Genomic DNA, 16528 nt, shown 5'->3' on the forward strand with positions numbered 1-16528 from the left:
CTTTTTTTTTTAAACTAAATGTCTCTAATTTGAGTAAATCTTTGAATTGGCTGTTTTAGATATCTTCTCTTGTCGCAATTTTGAAATAAAACTTGAATACATGCTCATAATTAAATTATCTGAAAGATTTTTTTTAAACTGTTGTGAGGTTCAGATATCAAATATACATAATTATTGTTGTGATAGTAGACATGACTCTCATTCTTTTCTTTAATGCTGAGATTGTGTGTGTGGGTATCCTACATTCTGTCTCACTCAGATTAGTACATTATAGTAGCAATAACCTTAGGAGTCTATGAGAGAAAATAGTTCTGTTCAAAGGCGTCATGTATTAATATAGTAAACAATAATTACATATATGTGGAAGGAAGGAAGGAGGGAGAGGGAAGGAGAGAGGGAGAAGAAGGAGGTACTTCGTTCAAACTCCTCTCTCTCCACCGTTGGGTAACATTATCTGTATAGTAAGAACAACACAGGTGCTCACTAGCTAGTTTTTGAATCAATGAATGAATGACTACCCCTCTGGGACTATTAGATACACTATTGCTTGAATGCAAAGAGATGGAGTAGATATCCTCAGCTTTCTTCCTGTTCTATGATTCTGTGGTTTCTTTGACTAAAAAGTTGGCTAGGTTGCAAATTTATTTTAAAATCTGAAAAGCAAAATGCTTTCAGGTGAAAACAGGGAGAAATTACTTCTCAACATGTCCACTTTAGCACCAGGGAAGCCTAATAAATATCATTATCATTTACATGGCCAAGCAATGTAAATTCATGAAAACTATGTATACCAATAGCACTAACTTGTGGCTGGAATAAGAACCTTAACTGCGCCAAACTGTATTCTATCCTATATTAGCCATCCTGCTTTCAGTTAGTACATAGGAATGCGGTTGGCCGCCTCTCCAATCTCTAGTTTCTTGCACCGATAAGGAAAAACTGCTGAAGTCATGAGGCTGCTCCAGGCAGAGCCCGAATGTGAGTCATATGAAAGCTCCAGCATTGCTGACCTCTGGCAAAGAGGGAGGGAACCAGGACACGAGAGGCAGAGGGGGAGAGGCTCAAGCGTGGGTTTTCTCCTTGAACCTAGAAGATTATGGGTCAAGAGCTGTGTGCGAAGACTCTCCAGCCTGGATGCAGCTGCCGTCGCTGTGGGGAGGGAGGCAATGCACACAGCTGTCAGAGGAGTGTGCCCGTGACGACCGAGGCTGCGATTGAGGTATTTGTATCCCAGGAGGAGCATCTTCCTCTATTGATAAACCAAGGAGGTCAGAGACTCCCTCTCTGAAGCAGGGTCTGATTTTTCTGCCATAGGTCTAAACCAACAAAAAGAAAATACTATTAAACTCACAGAGAATTTATGCCTGTTGTTATCAAATTTGGGGATTTTCTTGTAAACCAAAGGGGAAAAATAATCCTATGCTTTGGACTGCACGAAACTTGGTTGACTTGAATTCGAGAAATTTAGTTATTCTTTTGGAATCTCTGAAGTGCTAAATTACAGAGCTGAACCTCAGAAACCCAGCTGCAGTATTGGTATGCCAGGATTCAAAATTTTAATAATTAGCTCATGGTTATTAGCAATGCCATGCCAGAAAATTATTCCCCTAAAGAGATAAATTAAGGGGACATGAAAAAAAAAAAAAGCCTGAGTTAGAGAAAAATTGGAAACCATCCATCAAAGAGATTTAGGTTAACCTGTGTTAAAGACAAAGTTTTAGGTGAAGAAAGAATCTAATATTTCAGCAGTTGATGTTAGTATGATCTTTTTTAGGGACCTGACTTTCAGGAAAGGTGACTTTGGGGGGTGTAGGAAGCTCAGAAAACATTTGAAGAGTGAAAATCAGGCAAATAAAGAAAAAATGGTTTATGTCAGCCACCGACTCTTGACTTTGCATAAATTTTATTCCTGCACTTTCTTCTTTCTCTAGCTAACAGATCTAAAGGAAGCATCATGTTCCATGACTTCATTTCACCCCAGGGGACTTCAGACTGTCCGTGCCCAGAAGTTCAAGAGTAAAAGGCCACGGAGTAACAGTGATTCTTTTCAGGAAAAGGATCTGAGACAGGGTTTTCAGTGGGTGAGTGAGCAGCTGATGTTGATCAAGAAGAATTTACTGCATGCTTATCTAGGGAGATGGCCCTTACCTCCAGGGCAATTCCTGACCAGGCCTTCCCAAGTACATTCTGGTAATGCTAATTTCTCTGGAAAAAAATCAACACTAAAAATGTGCTCTTTCTTTCTTTCTCACTTCTCGCCCCTCCCTGTTCCCCTTAAGCAGAGGAAGAGCGTCCCTTTTGGGGCAGCCTCGTCTTACTTGAGCTTGGAGAAGCTGGGTGAAGGTTCTTATGCTACAGTTTACAAGGGGATTAGCAGGTGAGTGACTCATAGCTGGGAGAGACTTTAGAGATGAGGACCCCACCCCCTGATTCCACATTGTAAAGCCCCGGTGACACATGGCAGAAGTTCATGGCTTTTGGGACCTGGGCAAGGCACCATAGTCAATAGGAAGAGACAAGATGATTTAAATAGCTTGAAAGGAAACCAAACTTCACCTGCCCCAATTAAAGTCAGCTCGCTAAGGTGCTTATCAGCTTTTCCTCTTTTGTGTGTGTGTGTGAGGAAGATCAGCCCTGAGCTAACATCCATGCCAATCCTCCTCTTTTTGCTGAGGAAGACTGGCCCTGGGCTAACATCTGTGCCCATCTTCCTCCACTTTATATGGGACGCCGCCACAGCATGGCCTGACAAGCGGTGCATAGGTGCACACCTGGGGTTCGGATCCCGGGCCGCCAGCAGCGGAGCGCGGGCACTTAACTGCTACGCCACGGGGCCAGCCCCAAGAGTTTCCTCTTTTTTATTCAATTCAAAGAAAGTAGACTGGCCCACAGAACAGTTACTGCTCTTCAGCCTGGTGGGAAGTGCAGTTGGTAAGTTGTCTCTAAAGGGTTTTTCAAATCCCTCCCTAAGTCACAGCGACAGAGGTTTGCAATGGCAACCTTGAGCTTGCTCCTTCATCCTTCCACTTTGCCTTCGTGGAAGAAACTGAAGTTGGTTTCTACAAAGTATGATATATGCAAAAAATGATGAACCCTGGGTTTTCTACGTCCAAAATACACAGAATGGCTGGGGAATAAAAATACTGCTAATCCAGAAGCCAAGTACCCGTTTTCGCTAACAACAAGCTTTATGAAACATATACTAAAGATCCATGAACTCCACTGCTTCTTAGTTAAGGTGGGAAAGTCAGAAGGTCGGATTTCTTTAATTTATGTTACTCCAATGGAGAAAAATAATGGCCCAATAAAAATAATAGTTGTTAAATGTTAATTAAAAAAAATTTAATGTAGGGCCAGCCCTGTGGCATAGAGGGTAAGTGCGTGTGCTCTGCTGCTGGCAGCCCGGGTTCGGATCCCGGGCACGCACTGATGCACTGCTTGTCAGACCACGCTGTAGTGGCGTCCCATATAAAGTGGAGGAAGATGGGCACAGATGTTAGCCCAGGGCCGGTCTTCCTCAGGAAAACAAGAGGAGGATTGGCATGGATGTTAGCTCAGGGCTGATCTTCCTCACAAACACACACACAAAAAAAATGTAATATAAATACTACAAGACTACATAGTCATTATTTATCTTAGTACTTGTGTTAATATTTTTGTTAAAACAGGATTTTAGGGGAAATATAATTTTAAATATATTCCGTAGAAACAGGATTTAATTCACTTCCACAGACTATCTTAGGAACTGAGAATATAAAAGATTTCCTTCAAGGGACTCAGCCTTATAATAATATGAAGAATACATTAGAAATACTTGTCCAAGTGCACAGAGATACATGTAAAAGTGCATTCACTGCAGCAAGATTTGTGATAGAAAAAGTAAAAACCTGGTCACAAATATCCATTAATGGAGGACTGTCTAAATAATCACCGTACAGTGAAATAGCACACAGCCATCTGAAGTATGAGACTGATGTACTAATATGAAAAGATGTGCAATATTTTAAGAGAAAAAAGTAGGTTACAGAACAATATGTACCCTATGAACTCATTTAGAAAAAAGCACTCGGATGTACTATACATGTATAAATTTGTATGTGCATAGAGGAATTTGGAAAAATGCACAAGAGATCGTTAAAAGTAGACACTTCTAGTGGTTGAAACTGGGGTGGGGAAAGAAAGATCAAACTTTTCACTTTATTCCTTACCACGAAGGCATTACATTTATGATTTAAAAACAAGTTTAAATGTATCATAGAGATAGATGCCAAAAAGGCATTTGATAAATTCAACATCAATTACTAGTTTTTAAAACTCTGAGCAAAATAGAAATAGAATAATAATTCCTCATTATGATGTAGAATATTTCAAATCAACAGCCCACATACTTTTTTGTTAAATACTAGAGACATCACTATTACGTAAGAGATGGGGCAAGAATGCCCATTATCCTTTATTGTTGAAGATTATTGTAAATGTTCTAGCCAACGCAATGAGGAAAAAAAGACAATATCATTTTTGTGGATTATAGAATTGTCTACCTACAAAAACCAAAAGAATCATCTAAGGAACTGTTAGAAGTAGTAAGATAGAACAATAAGGTAATCAGTTACAAAATCAAAGTATACTTATCAAAAGTTGTCTTAGGTATTAGCAATAACCATTAATAGAAAATATAGTAGGGGAAATTACTCTCACAATGGCAACAACAAAAAATCATCAGCATCAAAAAGTGGGCAGGATTTATGTAAAGACTTACAAAGGGACATAAGGGACTTGAAGGAAGAGCCGACCAGGCATTCATTCATTCTACTAATATTTATTATGCACCTACTGATGTGCCAGGCATATTAGCCAATAAAGATTCAACAGAGAACAAAAGAGACAAAAATCTCTGCTCTTGTGGAATGTATATTCTAGTAGGGCTGAGATAGACAATAAATATGTTAGTAAAACACTGAGTTTGTCTGGAAAGAGTGAAACAGGGCAGAGGGACACGGAGTGCCAGAGTGGGGTGGTGGGTTACCGTTCTAAGAAGGGCGATGAGACAGGCCTTGCTGAGAAGGGAACACTTGAGCAGAGACCTGGCAGAGGAGAGGCGTGAGCTGTGTGCATGGACAGTGAAGAGAGCTGCAGGCAGAGGGAACAGCAAGTAACAAGTCCCTGAGGCAGGAGGAGGCTGGCATTGGAGGGGAGAGAGGAGGGAGCTGAGAGCAGGGAGGGGTTGTAGTTGCCATCGAGCAGTAGAATAGGGTCTCATAGGTCATCCCAGGGACAGTTATAAGGGTATTTGAATTAGAAAATCTAATAATGCAAAGATGTCAACGATTCTCTAATTTAGAGTTTTAATGTAGTCTCATTGTGTTCAAAAGCTACCGTAACTAAAATAGTGTAGCACAAGTATAAGAAAAGACAGGTCAAAGAAATACGATTTTTAAAAGTGCAGAACAGTCACGAATCCAAGTATTAGTAAGATCTAGTGCATAATCATGGTGGCGTGTCGAATCGGTAGGGAAAAGAAGGCAGTCCAATAAATGGAGCTGGGACAATTGTTTGCAGTTTGGAAAAGGTAAGCATGCACTATGAGTTCCCAGTGCATTAAAGAGTTAAATGAAATAGAAAACATATGAGAACTAGAAGAGTAGGTAAGAGAATTCTGTGTCACGTTTGGGCTGGAAAGGTCTGTCTATATATAACACTTTTTTTTTTTTGGTGAGGAAGATCAGCACTGAGCTAACATCCGATGCCAATCCTCCTCTTTTTTTTTTTTTTTTGCTGAGGGAGACTGGCCCTGAGCTAACATTCCTGCCCATCTTCCTCTACTTTATATGGGACCCCGCCACAGCATGGCTTGACAAGCAGTGCGTCGGTGCACGCCCAGGATCCGAACCTGAGAACCCCAGGCCAAAGCGGAGCACATGCACTTAACCACTTGTGCCACCGGCCAGCCCCCATAACACTTAAATCAGAACCCATAAGGAAAGATTGGAAGTGTCCATGTGCCCCATCTATCCAAGTATGTCCTAGGAGGCCCCAATTCTGAGATACCTTTTTTTTGTGAGGAAGATCAGCCCTAAGCTACCATCCATGCCAATCCTCCTCTTTTTGCTGAGGAAGACTGGCCCTGAGCTAACATCTGTGCCCATCTTCCTCCACTCTATATGGGACGCCGCCACAGCACAGGCTGACAAGTGGTGCATCGGTGCGCGCCCGGGATCCGAACCTGGGCTGCCAGCAGCAGAGCGCGCACATTTAACAGCTACACAGTGGGGCTTGCCCCCTGAGATACCTTAATAGAGGTTTCATTGAGACAGTTACCATTGTCAGATTGACCTGGGAACCCTAGAACAAAATCAAATGTGACCCTTTATTGTAGGTGCTCTCAGCATCTTTAAAATGTTAACATATACCATGACCGTCTAAGAAAGATTAAGAATATTTAAAAAATATAGGGGCCAGCCTGGTGGCATAGTGGTTAAGTTCGACATGCTCCACTTCAGCAGCCTGGGTTCTTGGGTTCGGACCTTGGGTGCAGTCCTACACACCACTCATCAAGCCATGCTGTGGCAGCAACCCACATACAAAATAGAGGAAGATGGGCACAGATGTTAGCTCAGGGCTAATCTTCCTCAAGCAAAAAACAAGAAGATTGGCAACAGGCATTAGCTCAGGGCCAATCTTCCTCACCAAAAAAAAAAAAAAAAAAGTATAAAGAGTTTTCTAAACATATTTACCAAAAAACTTTTTTGGGAGGGTGGGGAGAATTTCACAGAGCTATGCTCTGAGTAAAACATTTCGGAAAATACTGAAACCATAAAATTTTTAAATTTCAAAGATGATAAGGCAAACAAAAGAAATTGGTAAAAGTATATGCAGAATATTTCAATAAAAATAGGCAAATCATGAAAGAACAGAAAAGACCAATAAACTTATGAAAATTCAGTTCTTTTCAGAAAAGTAGTTAAAGAAATAGAAATTAAAATGTGATAATCCTTTTTACCTATTAAATATGCCAAAAAATGAAGATAAAAGCATGCTCCATGGGGCTGGCCTGGTGGCATAGCAGTTGGGTTTGCACGCTCTGCTTCGGCAGCCTGGGGTTTGCGGGTTCCAATCCCAGGCGTGGACATGCGCACTGCTTATCCAGCCATGCTGTGGCAGGTGTCCCACATGTAAAGTAGAAAAAGATGGGCACGGATGTTGGCTCAGGGCCAATCTTCCTCAGCAAAAAGAGGAGGATTGGCAACAGATGTTAGCTCAGGGCTAACCTTCCTCACCAAAAAAATAAAACAACGAATGTTCCACAAAACAGCAAACCCCACATTTATGGGGGTATGTCAAAGGGATGCAGGAACCAACTGAAAAAACTCCCAAAACAAAGCTGGAAAAATTTGAGCAACAAAATAAATAAATTAGTATTGGATTATAACTCAAAGTATAAAATAAATATCTATGGGGGCCGGCCCGGTGGCGCAGCGGTTAAGCGCACGCGCTCTGCTTCAGGGGCCCGGAGTTCGCAGGCCCGGATCCCCGGCATGCACGATGCGCCGCTTGTCAGGCCATGCGGTGGCGGCGTCCCATATAAAGTAGAGGAAGATGGGTACGGATGTTAGCCCAGGGCCAATCTTCCGCAGCAAAAAGAGGAGGATTGGCATAGGATGCTAGCTCAGGGCTGATCTGCCTCACAAAAAAAACAAAAAACAGAAAACAAGGAAAGTTCAGAAAACTGTCACAGTCAAGAGGAGCCTAAAGAGAGAAGGCAACTATCTGTAATGTGATACCTGGATGGGATCCTGGAACAGAAAAAGGACATTAGGTAAAAACTAAAGAAACCTCGGTAATCATATTGCAATACATAAATGTATCAAATCAACACATTGAACACCTTTAACTTACACAATGTTATATGTCAATTATATCTCAATTTACAAAAAGGCTAAGATAAATTTACACATATCTACTGTGATATCTACTTTAAAAGAGAAAAAAAGAGATTAAAAAGAAAGCATTTTGAAACAAAATTGGAAAGCCATAATAAACTTATAAGTGCTGTGAAAAAAAAGGCAATATACAACAGCAAATGAATTTTTAAAATTTAAAAATCATCTACAATCCATTGCTTTAGCACAGCAATTGCCATGTGCATTTTGTCTTACACAAGCACACATTCTATATAAAGTTACAAACAAGGTGTGCTTGCTATCTTGTATTCTATTATTCATTTCATCATGAATTTTTTCCATGTTTCTTTCTATATGTCTCTGGAATTAAGCTTTTGTTATGAATGCAAAATATTCCATTGTATTGATGTACCGCAAATTTTTAAACTGTTCCTCTAATGTTGGACATTTCAGATATTTCTATTTTATTTTCTATTATAACTAACACAGTAGGGGATATCTTTCACGCATTTGGAATTTTAAAAATCTTTATTAAATAAGTTTATTGGAAAAAAATTCCTGGGCATGGTACTTTATGACTTTTCCTATGTATTATCACATTGCATTCCTCCCAAATTTTACCAATTTATGATGCAACCCACAATAAATAATACAATTTTACTGCAAAAAAAACCACAAACCACTGAAGAATTCCTAACAAATGTACCACACTAATTAGTATAAGATGTTAACAATAGAAGAAACTGGACGTGAGTTACATGGAAGCCCTCTGTACTATCCTCTCAATTTTTCTGTAAATCTAAAACTGTTCTAAAAAATAAAATCTTAAAAAAAGACAACCCTGCCTAGCGTTGGGGACGGAGTGCTGGCATGGCCACTCTCATAACCAGTTAGTGGTGTGATCAGTTTGGGAACCTGTGTTCAAAAGAATAGAAACTTGTGCACAGCATACTCTTTGATTTAGCAATTCCACCTCTACCCTAAGAAAATAGTAGGAACTGTATGAAAAGACTGATCTACAAATATGATTGTCACTGTATTTTTATACTAGTCAAAAGTTAGAAACAATTTAAAAGCATTTGGAATGGGCTAAACACATTGTTGTATATTTATATGATGACATATTATGTCATTTTCAAACATCACATAATACAAGAATGAACAAGAGAAAAAGTTAAGTTGAGGAAAAACGGGTTGCTAATAATATGACATGAATCCCACTATATTAAAAACAGTATATTTATACTTGCATTAAAATCTTCTCTGTTCTCTGGCACTTAGCTTACATCAGCAGACAGAACAATGTATCAGGGGAGAGTAGGAGGAGATGAAGAAAGAGAGAGAATGGTGGGACCAGGCAGACAGGCAGCACCTCGGAGGCGATTGTAAGAATTTGGCTTTTATTCAAAGTGAAATGTGGAGATAGTGGTAGGTTTTGAGCAGAGAAGTGACTTATTTTGACTTTCACTTAAAAAGGATGCCCCATGCTACTCTGTTGAGTGCGGATAGTGGGGGTACAAGTGTACCAGCAGAGAGCCTGTTAGGAGGTCACCACAATAATTCAGATGAAAAATAAAGATGCTTACATAAGTGCACAAAGAGGAAAAAAAGGAACGATATACATCCAAATATTATGAGGATGGATTTGTTGGGTTTTTTCCTGTGCTTTTCTGTGTTCTCCAAATTTTCTACAATGAACATATATCACTTTGGTAAAGAGAAAAAATGTCTTGGTAAATATACATATGACTTTTAAAACTTTTTATTTTTATAATTTTATTGATTTATTTTTTCCCCCCAAAGTCCCCATAGATAGTTGTATGTCATAGCTGCACATCCTTCTAGTTGCTGTATGTGGGACACGGCCTCAGCATGGCGGGAGAAGCAGTGCGTTGGTGCATGCCCGGGATCCGAACCCGGGCCGCCAGCAGCGGAGCGCACACACTTCACCGCTAAGCCATGGGGCGGCCCTAAAACTTTTTATTTTGAGAAAATTGTAGATTCATATGCTGGAATATATTTTGAAGGAAAGCTACTTTTGTTAAACTATCCTTAGTGTAAACTGCTGCTCCGAACCTTCTTGATAAATATGTGCCCTCTCCCCTGACTCTCCTAGAATAAATGGACAGCTAGTGGCTTTGAAAGTCATCAGCATGAATGCAGAGGAAGGAGTCCCATTTACAGCTATCCGGGAAGGTAAGAACAGTCAGATGGATCCGAGAGATCTGTTTTAAGTCCTTGATTTGGTAAAAAATGCATTGAGTCTAGCAATTTGGTGTCTAGCTTTTGATATTTTTAGAAGTAATATTATAACTGCAATTTTATTCTTCGTACTAGTTTTCCAAGTACATTTACACTATGATTTTATTATTTATTCCCGAGGAAATTAAGATTCAAAACTATTATATTAGTTGACTAAGACTATGAACTCAATGAGTACTGAGTATGAACTCAATACCTTCTGTGTGTGTGGTCCCATACTAATGCTAAGGCTATATCTATATAACCCCAGAAAAATCCATATAAAAAAAGAAAAAATATATATAATCACACAAATTGTCAGTAAGCAAATTGCCTGAAAATAAGTCGTTTAGATGGCATTTGAAAAACTCTTTGGCAAGGCATGCATTTTTAGTGTTGCCCTGTTTTCTCTGTACCCTGGGCAGTATAGCAAGTGGGTAAGGAACCTAGTGTCAGATGGACTTGGGTTTGAATCTTAGATCTACCAATTACTAGTGGTGTGACCACGGGTAGATGACTATACCTAGTTAAGCCTCCGTTTATTGCAGAAAGAGGATAATTATACCTATTTCATTGAGTTGTTATGAGGATTAAATGAGAATATGCATATAAAGCACTTATCACGGAGTCCGTTTTCAGAGTTCAACAAATGTTGGCTACTATTATTCCATTCTTGTTCTTTTCCCTAGTGATGTCTTGTTCACCATCAGGATAACTAATAATTTATAATATAAAAGTCAAAAAGCCACTATAGTGAAAATAAATCATTAAAAATGCAATTTATTAACCTTTTTACACGAGCCATTTGAAATAAAGTGTTGGCAGGACTGCCAACCATTCCAGCAAAAACCCCGAGAAATGTCTCTTCCCTGGCTTTAATTTCTCCCCGTTTAGCTTCTTCGTCTTCCCTTCTTTATGGAGCACATGCTATGTGCAAAGCAGATTGCTGGGCGTTGTGAAGGATGAGAAGGAAAAGCCCTGACCTTTGCTCTATATCGTTTTCAGTCTTAAGAGGGCAGATGATTCAAGTTACAACAAATGTTATAATGGAGATAAAAAAGACGCCAACTCAGATGAGAACCAGCTAGTCTCAGTGTGGCTGATGAAGTCGGCACATTTGGGACTGAGCTTGGAAGGACAGGTTATGCAAACAGGCATGGAAAAAGCAATTCAGAAAATGAGTTTATAACTGAATTTGATGCCATTTTCAAAAGTCTTTCAGAGCCCCTGGGAAATACATCATTTCGAATTTGAGTAGAAGGGCCAAACGGCAATTGAGTTATCCTGGTCAGATCAGGTGCCTTCTGGAGGAAAGCATGGTTTTAAGTGTTTAATATAATGGAAGCTGCATTTACTGATGTACTTATTAGTGGTCACCATGAAAGGATGATCAGCTTTAGAAAGAGATGTGTAGATGAGTTAAAGAGTATTTCTGAACATAATGGAAATCCCAGGTCACCAACATTTGGGGAGGGTCTCTAGGCCCATGTTCACCCCATTCTTATGGTGCTGCCTTTGTCAGACTTGCTCGCTCCGATTTTGCCCACAGCCACGTTTTTCAGGTTGGCATTTGACTTGAACATCGAAACCTTTTGCCGGGTTTGCTAACAGATGGTTCAGAAAAGCTGGACCTGTACTGTTCTGCAGGCTAAACGTTCCTCTTATCGCATGTTTGCTGAAGAATTGCCTTTCCATCACAGGTGTTTGCAACTATATTTAGTCTTCATCTGTGGACTTTCTCGGTTTGTTTTATGGACTTACCTTACTGAATGCTTTGCTTGTATAATATTAAAAACCACAAAAGGATTTTTGACACATTGGAGGTTGTTAGGCATCCAATTTCCAACAACGAACGTTTCTTTTCCACCAGTGTGAAAGCTTGTTAGAGGAGCCCTCTCCCTCAAGAAGATATGAGGCCTAGTTTGAAAACTTTGGCACTGTCCCATTTTTCCTGTAAGAACTTTAAGGATGTGAGACCAGGGAGACAGGAGGTTAAAGGAGAAGGGCTGGAAGACAAAATAAGAACAGCTGGAGTTCATTAGTTAAAATCCAGGGTCACTAGCTAAAAAGGCAATCGAAAACCACGTGCAGAAAAACTGAACGAGTAATGCAGACTTCTTTAAAAAGCCTTGAAACAGGAATTACTTTTCCTGAACAGTTTGGCTGCTGTGATGGCATATCAGCCAAAGATTTATTGAGTAGGATTTTACTACATGTACAGTCTTTCTATTTATAGGTAGAATACATGTGGCAGTTTATTAATCTGGTCATTTGGAACATTGTGTGATCTTAACATGAAATATTATGAAATTAGCAAAAGTATGAACAGCACTGAGAGAAACATCTCTTAAAACACGTGCCAGATTCTTTTCATGTGTTACCTCCTTCAATCCTCTTAACAACCTTTACAGATAGATATTATTATTATTATTCCAATATAGCCATGATACAAACCAAATCTCTCTAATTCAACAATCCATACACTCTATTCATTCCCTCTACAGGTATTTATTGAGCTCCCACTATGGACAGGCGCTCTGCTGGCTGCTGGATACACACCAGTGCACACAATAGACAAGTTCTCTACCCTCATTCCTTGCTAATTATAAAGATTAACCGCCTTCATAGCAGCTTAGAAAATCTTTCATAACTGGTTCTAGAATTATATTTTAAATGTTTATTTTTACAAGTAGGAGAAAACACTTTCATTTGAATAGGCTAATATTTTAAGTTTTTATAAAAGAACACGTTCCCTAGTTTTATTAAACTATATATCAATATCTTGATAATGTGCATTATTTTAAATATCTTCTATAACAATAGAAACTTTGGGTTTAAAAAGGACTTCCAGGACTTTCAGCCTGTTAACAGCATTTGTTTAGGAAGCAGCCATATAACCAATCTTTTTTGAGGACTAGGCGTATGACATAATCTCTCCTCCCAATAATCTGTTTTTTAAACCCTTACATCAACTCCAGTTGGTAAAGTATGTTATTTTTGTTGTAGCAATGTAGGAATCTAAGCCTCAGAGAGGTTAGGTAACTTGTCTGAGGTCAGAGAGCTAGTAATCAGAGTTGTTAGGTATTAGAATCTATTCTATTCTATTCAAAATCCTTTCTATATTACTATAAAGTAGATAAATTTAGAAATCAACTCAAGCATTTCTCTTTTAGCAACAGTAAAAATAAAAGCAGAAATCTATTTTTATGATACATTTTGTATAAATGTTAAGCAAAATGCAGAAGAAATATTTTAAAGAAAATAATATATAATATTGTATATTTGTCGGTTCTGATTCTATCATTGACTTCCAGTAATTGCAGTGTTTAAATTAGAAACAGTTTCAGTTGAAGATATTTTAAGATCATTCTCTAGCAGAAAACATTCCAAAGTAATTATTCCTAGTCCAAATAGTAGAAAGGGGAGCCAAAAATAAACTAAGGCACCTCCCCAAGGTCATACAATGAGGTGGAGGATGCCAGCTAGAACTGCTGAGTCGATGGTCACCATACAGAGATTACGACAGGTCTGGTTAGACAAGAAACCCTCCGGTGAATGCAATCAAAGCACGGCAGGGACATTATGCGTTTACACGTGCATAGTTACATTTGTATCAAACAAAATAGTGCTAGGATGATGGTATGTGATCAGGATTACAATTCCAAAGAAATCAGATAACTATTATCTAACATGTGTCTTAATATTTATCTACATTTATCTAGACGATTTCTTTTCTTGGAACACATAACTCAACTCATTGACTTGATTTGTGACACCCAGGCTGGAGAAAATATAACATCAGGAACTACAAACTCTTTTTAATCCAATGCCTCATGTGCGGTGGGTGTGGGAATTGACTCCATTAGTGACTCCTGCATAAACTCATTACAACTGTCTGGTCTTCATTAATTCACAAGCACTTATTGAGCACCACATGCCAGGCCTGTGCCAGGTGCTCGAGATGCAAAGACAAGGACAGGGGCCACCCACAGCCTAGAGAGGGTTTTGACCACCAGACACTCTCTCTATATATGGCCTTGCCCCAGGACTCTGAAAATCAGCCTTGTTCTTCCTTGTCGTTGCCATCATTACATTTTCTTCTAAACTAAAGCAGAACAGAGCAGAGCAATAGCAAAATATCGTGACCCATTGCACTTGCAAAGCATCAATTTTCCTCAAAATTCACAAAACCACAAACTCCAATGAAATTAATAAAACCAAGAAATTAGATATTCTCATATTATTGCAAGATGAAAATATTTTTTTCTAAATTATTAAATCTCTTACACATATGAGAATCAGATTAAATTCCATTGGTTGGAATCCCATTGGTATTTAGTTGGTCCTAGTAAGCACCTTTTTTGGACATTTAAAATAAAGAAAGAACTACTTCGCATTTTTTAAAATGTGCTGAATAACGTTTTGTCATGGGTCATTTTTCCTGATTTGAGATTATGTTGTTTTCTTCAGGTTTTCTCTTTGGCTTTCTGAGTGTTCTCACGATCATACCAAGTTATCACATGTAAAATTCTTACAACAGCACCTGGCATGTGGGAAATGCTCAATGAGTGTTAGCTGTTATTATCATCATCAACATCATCATCATTATAAAAGTATTTTAGAAGCACTTAAAGTACTTCCATTGTGATTCCATTTGTCTGGAGCTTTAAAGACTCCCAAATTTATCTTTGCATCTTTTCCTTGAGGAAAAACAAAAATAAGTATACTTAGAATATGTGAATTATAAAAACAATAATTTTACAGGAATCAGAATGCTCTGATTTTAGGCTCTTTCCCCTTCTCAGTTGGCTTTTGCCTCCCTCAGCTGATTAGCCTGCGGAACACACCACATCCTGCTGTGAAGTGTATGAGCTGGCCCTGAAATAAGAAAGAAGACCTTTCCTTCCTGGGTTTAAGACCCACATATCTGAGGCTGTAGGCATTTTAGATCCCTCTGGTGGAAGGATCAAGCCATATACCAATACCGTGAGAGAAATGCTTCAAACATCATCTGCTCTTTCATGTAAATTCCCTATTATTGCTCATCAAATGTCACAGTTTCTATATAAGTATTTCAGTGGTTCTGGGGTGTTAAAAAAGCAGTAGTAGACGTGGCTATAACACACAGCGTTTATAAAGCAACTCCAAGACATAGGGAATAAAAGCATCTTCAACAGAAATACCTAATGCCAACCAATAATAGTACAGAAATGTTAGGTAGTGACCACTAATTCAATAGTAAATATTTACTGAGTGCTCATAATATCCCAGGCATTGTTCTAGGCACTGAGGGTACAGCAATAAGCAAAAAAGACAACAGTGCCTGCTCTCCGTGGAGTTTATATTTTTAAAGGTGGAGACAGACAAGAAACAGACAGCATGTCAGGGGTGATAGAACTATGGAGAAGAGTACAGCAGTGTACGGGATGGAGGGTCACTGGAGACCCACTCTCGTGGGTCGGGGTGGGGGGTTGCTATTTTATCAAGAGGGGTCAGGGTAGCCCAGACTTTATATATATCATTTGGGCAGGGACCTGAAGGAAGCAAGGGAGGAAGCAAGCAGAGAGCGGAGACAGGAGGGTTACAAGCAGAGACAGCAGCAGGTGTAAGACCAGGATGGAAATGTGTCTGGAAGGGTCCAATGAGCAGGTAGGAGGCCAGTGTGACTAGGCCCAAGTGAGCAAGGATGGGAGTGTGAGGAGATGAGGGTGGGGAGGTCATGAGGCTGGGCAGGCCATTGTAAGTCCTTTCCATCTTACTCTGAGTGAGATGAGACACCACTGGAGAGTCTGGAACCAGGAGCGACATGCCCTGACTTCTATTTGAGAAGGATCACAGTGGCTGGTGTTTTGTGGGGAAGAGACTGTAGGAAGGAAGGGAGGAAGCAGGGAGACTAGTTAGGAGACATCTTTAATAATTCAGACGAGATGTGATGATAGCTTGGCTCAGGAAGGTAGCAGAGGACATGGCAAAAAGGGATTCTGGACGTGTTTTGAAGGTATTGCCAACAGATTTGCTGATGGATTGGATGAGAGTGGGAGAAGAAGAGCTGAGAGAAGTTGCCATTTACTAGAGTGGTGAATCCTCATCAAATGGATTGATGGTTTCAGATGATTTCTGCAAAGAAATTGTGGATCAAATATAAGACTATTAATGCAAATGTAAGTGAACAGCACAGAAATGGCAAAACAGACACTTTTCCTACTCCTATGAGACAGAAATTATCAAGAAAACTATGCTAAATAAAGATGTATACCCACTGTTGTCAGCAGTGAGCCCCACCCTAAGTAGATATTGTTCCTTGAGTTTTCCAGCAAATGATGGTGTGAAGCCATAGTGATTAACAAAATATGCCATCATGATTTTAAAAATAAGCGTCAGGAGTT

General features: G+C 39.4%; 1 protein-coding gene across 4 annotated transcripts in view; it reads left to right on the forward strand.

Annotated features, from left to right (window-relative positions):
* The first annotated feature begins 1029 nt into the window (after positions 1–1029).
* The window catches only part of CDK15 (cyclin dependent kinase 15), an 89770-nt gene continuing 74271 nt past the window's right edge, over positions 1030–16528 (forward strand). For 2 of the 4 annotated variants that reach the window (XM_058549616.1, XM_058549613.1), the window contains exons 1-4: positions 1030–1219; positions 1932–2081; positions 2283–2377; positions 10018–10097. In XM_058549616.1, coding sequence (XP_058405599.1) covers positions 1097–1219; positions 1932–2081; positions 2283–2377; positions 10018–10097 — 448 coding nt within the window. In that variant the 5' untranslated portion in view covers positions 1030–1096. Of the gene's footprint in view, positions 1220–1931; positions 2082–2279; positions 2378–10017; positions 10098–16528 lie in introns of all 4 variants that reach the window. The other 2 variants (XM_058549612.1, XM_058549615.1) reach the window with 1 other exon arrangement.

This window comes from Diceros bicornis, chromosome 10, assembly GCF_020826845.1.
Source record: "Diceros bicornis minor isolate mBicDic1 chromosome 10, mDicBic1.mat.cur, whole genome shotgun sequence".
NCBI lineage: Eukaryota > Metazoa > Chordata > Mammalia > Perissodactyla > Rhinocerotidae > Diceros > Diceros bicornis.